The sequence below is a fragment of the Pundamilia nyererei genome, unplaced genomic scaffold (genome assembly GCF_000239375.1).
Source record: "Pundamilia nyererei isolate P.nyererei 1_Seehausen unplaced genomic scaffold, PunNye1.0 scaffold00383, whole genome shotgun sequence".
Taxonomy (NCBI): domain Eukaryota; kingdom Metazoa; phylum Chordata; class Actinopteri; order Cichliformes; family Cichlidae; genus Pundamilia; species Pundamilia nyererei.
Window position 1 is genome coordinate 15873 of NW_005187784.1, and position 3395 is coordinate 19267.

The 3395-nt window shown below is 43.6% G+C and overlaps 1 protein-coding gene across 1 annotated transcript in view; it reads left to right on the forward strand.

Annotated features, from left to right (window-relative positions):
* The window catches only part of atp7b (ATPase copper transporting beta), an 18686-nt gene extending 15813 nt beyond the window's left edge, over nucleotides 1–2873 (forward strand). The window contains exons 17-21 of the mRNA XM_013915860.1: nucleotides 52–194; nucleotides 265–468; nucleotides 546–663; nucleotides 837–939; nucleotides 2462–2873. Coding sequence (XP_013771314.1) covers nucleotides 52–194; nucleotides 265–468; nucleotides 546–663; nucleotides 837–939; nucleotides 2462–2744 — 851 coding nt within the window. The 3' untranslated portion in view covers nucleotides 2745–2873. The remainder of the gene's footprint in view (nucleotides 1–51; nucleotides 195–264; nucleotides 469–545; nucleotides 664–836; nucleotides 940–2461) is intronic.
* Nucleotides 2874–3395: the final 522 nt, after the last annotated feature.

Sequence of the window (3395 nt, forward strand, 5' to 3'; positions counted from 1 at the left end):
TGTGTGTGTGTGTGTGTGTGTGTGTGTGTGTGTGTGTGTGTGTGTGTGTAGGTGTTTTGTGTGCAATGTTAGCCATCGCAGACACGGTGAAAGCAGAGTCAGCATTAGCAGTGCATACACTGAACACTATGGGCATTGAGGTGGTGATGATGACGGGAGACAACAGGCGCACAGCTAAGGCCATAGCAGCACAGGTAACGCTTGCACACTCTTAAAATCTACCTGAATGTTTAACATGTAATCAAAGCGTTTGATTGGCTGCAGGTGGGGATCAGAAAGGTATTTGCAGAAGTGCTGCCATCACACAAGGTGGCAAAAGTCCAGGAGCTGCAGAAACGAGGCCTGAGGGTGGCCATGGTGGGAGATGGCGTGAACGACTCCCCCGCCCTCGCCCGTGCCGACGTCGGCATCGCAATCGGGACAGGCACCGATGTGGCTATTGAGGCGGCTGACATTGTCTTGATCCGAGTAGGTGGCAGATAGTCTGTGTGCAGATACATTGGCTCGTTTAAACTGTCTCACTTGAAGCTTTTCGCGCTCTGCAGAATGACCTGCTAGATGTGGTGGCCAGCATCGAGCTGTCCAAGAAGACGGTGCGTCGGATAAGGATCAACTTTGTCTTTGCTCTCTTCTACAATCTTGTTGGAATACCAATTGCTGCAGGTGAGAGCTACAGTAAAATCCTGAACCAATAACGGACTCTAGTCAAGGTGAACGTGCAAGCTCGATATTTTGGGAAACCAAAATCCAAAATGAAATCAGAAATTATTCTTATCCTGGCACATTGTGGATGACATTGAGGTGCCTCTTTCTCAAATGTGAACTGTTGGTCGTAGGTGTGTTCATGCCCGTTGGCCTGGTGCTCCAACCCTGGATGGGCTCAGCTGCAATGGCCGCCTCATCAGTTTCAGTGGTCCTGTCTTCTTTACTGCTGAAAATGTGAGTCCTTCTGCGTTTACATTATCTACACTTATATTAAAGATTAGGGAGGAAACAGCAGGACAAAGCAGCCACAATTTAAATCAGACCTGTTGGTGGTGCCTGAATGACCCCTGTGAGGGAAATTAAGATGATACATCGTGCATCACAGGCAGTGTTGCCAACTTAGTGACTTTGTCGCTATATTTAGCGAGTTTTCAGACCCCTTACTAAAAAAAAGACGTGAAAGCGCGTATCGCTTTTACTCTCAACAAGCAGCGGGTGCTGTAATGCAGTCAGTTCTTCTTTTACTCTTTTACTCTTATGCTGTTTTGTGGATCACAAGGTTTAAAGCTACTTATAAACACACACACACACAAAGTAACTCCACCAGAGTGCCTATTTCGGGTCACTTTTGCCGGTCCAAGGGTAAAGGAGCCGGGTTGGAATTGTGTCATTAAAAAAAACAATAATTGCTAAAAGAAATTTGATTTTTAGTTCTAAATAAACTCTAAATGCATTTAAGACGTTTTTTACTCACTTTATGTCTCTTCCACGATGTTATTTCTCTCTCCAACAACGTAGGTTACAATTAGATTAGCATGACCAATTATGCAAATTAGGCGATGACGTCATTTAGCGACTTCTAGCGACTTTTAGGACAACCAATAGCAATTTTCCTTACTGAGGAGTTGGCAACACTGATCACAGGGGCTCACCAAAATTGGACAATAGATATCTGGAAACATATTCCGTGGTCGGATGAGTCTATTTCAGTTTAGAATCTGACGAAAACAGTATGAATAAATGAATTCATCCTGCTTTATATCAACAATTGATCTTGGGAGTGGTGGTGTAATGGCATGGGGGACATTTTCTTAGGACATTTTTGCTCATAGGGATTCCAGCCGGTTGGCTCATAGGGATTCCAGCCGGTTGGCTCAGATGGTTAGAGTGTGGTGCTAATAATGCCAAGGTCACAGGTTCACCCCATACTAGACAAGGAAAATCTGCATTTCAATGATTTAATTTGTTTTTATTTATATAATGCCAAATCACACAACAGTCACCTCAAGGCGCTTTATATTTTAAGGTAGACCCTACAATATTACATACAGAGAAAAGCCCAATAATCAAATGACCCCCTATGAGCAAGCACTTTGGCGACAGTGGGAAGGAAAAACTCCCTTTTAACAGGAAGAAACCTCCGGCAGAACCAGGCTCAGGGAGGGGCGGCCATCTGCTGCAACCAGTTGGGGTAATCATGATCATGAAACTGACCTCACACTGACCTCACAGCCCATTGTTAGTTAGTCAGTGGTGCCAGTATCATTAATTATGTAAATATACTGTTGATACAGTGGGGAAACCTGCAGTCAGCTCAGACTAAAAGCCTTTATCTGTCTGAAATCTCAGCGTCCAGATGAACACAATAAACTTTATGTGATATGAAGCTTATGTTTTCCTTTCTCCCGCATACCTGGTCTGTTTTCACTCGTGCTTGAGTTTAGTAGTGAAATTAATCACCCCGTATTTCCTCCAGGTACAAGAAAACCTCAGTGGAGCTCTATGAGATGCGTGCTAGAGGCCAAATGAGGAGCCTTCGTTCGTCTCAGATCAGCACACATCTGGGTCTGGACGGCCGGCGGCGCAGTCCCGCTCTCCCCAACGCAACTCGGGAACAGAGGAACCCAAGCGGCATGACTCCACCCGGCTTCTCCAGCCGCTCACCCAGTCAAGGGGCATCCATTAAGGTTGTTGCTGAGGAGCAGAACCGCTACTCCCTGCTGGAGCACCAGACTGCAGACGTCCTCAACGTGTTGTAAAGGGAAAACAGGAAGATGTTTTTTACCTGGTACTCATGTTTATGACTAAAAAATTTTTTTTTAATGTAAATACACTAATTGTCAAACCTAAAGTGCTCTTTTATTTTGATGTAACATTAAAGTTTTACTCAAGCCACATGTATAAAGTCGGTTTGCTTATGTGTCACATAAATCCTCCAGACAAATAACTTCGGTGCAAATCGACTTTTACAATATCCACGAGTCAGAGTAAAGCTACTGTTCGGATAAGGCCGTCAGTGAGAGTGTGGATCTGAGAGCTTATAAATAATGCATGTGTTGATAGAGGGAAATCATTTTCTGTGTAAAAATCTCTTCATCCGTTTCATCTGATTTTGTGATTTGTTTGCAAATTTGCACATTCTCAATGCAACTTAAGTTCCACCAAATCCAGGAAGAAAATAAAAACACTCCAGAGAAGAAAACTACTCTTTTCATGTTGCCTTGTGGGATATTTTCCACTAAAGCTTCACAGATGTGAAGACAAAAAATTGGAGTGCAGTATTTTTTCCTTTCTTTTTTTCCATATCTGCTTCACACTGTGCCAGGGTTAATTAATGGGGCGCATTAATCAAATGACCTCACACATGGATTCTATAGTTAGTTTCACATCTTGTTGAGCTTAATTACGAG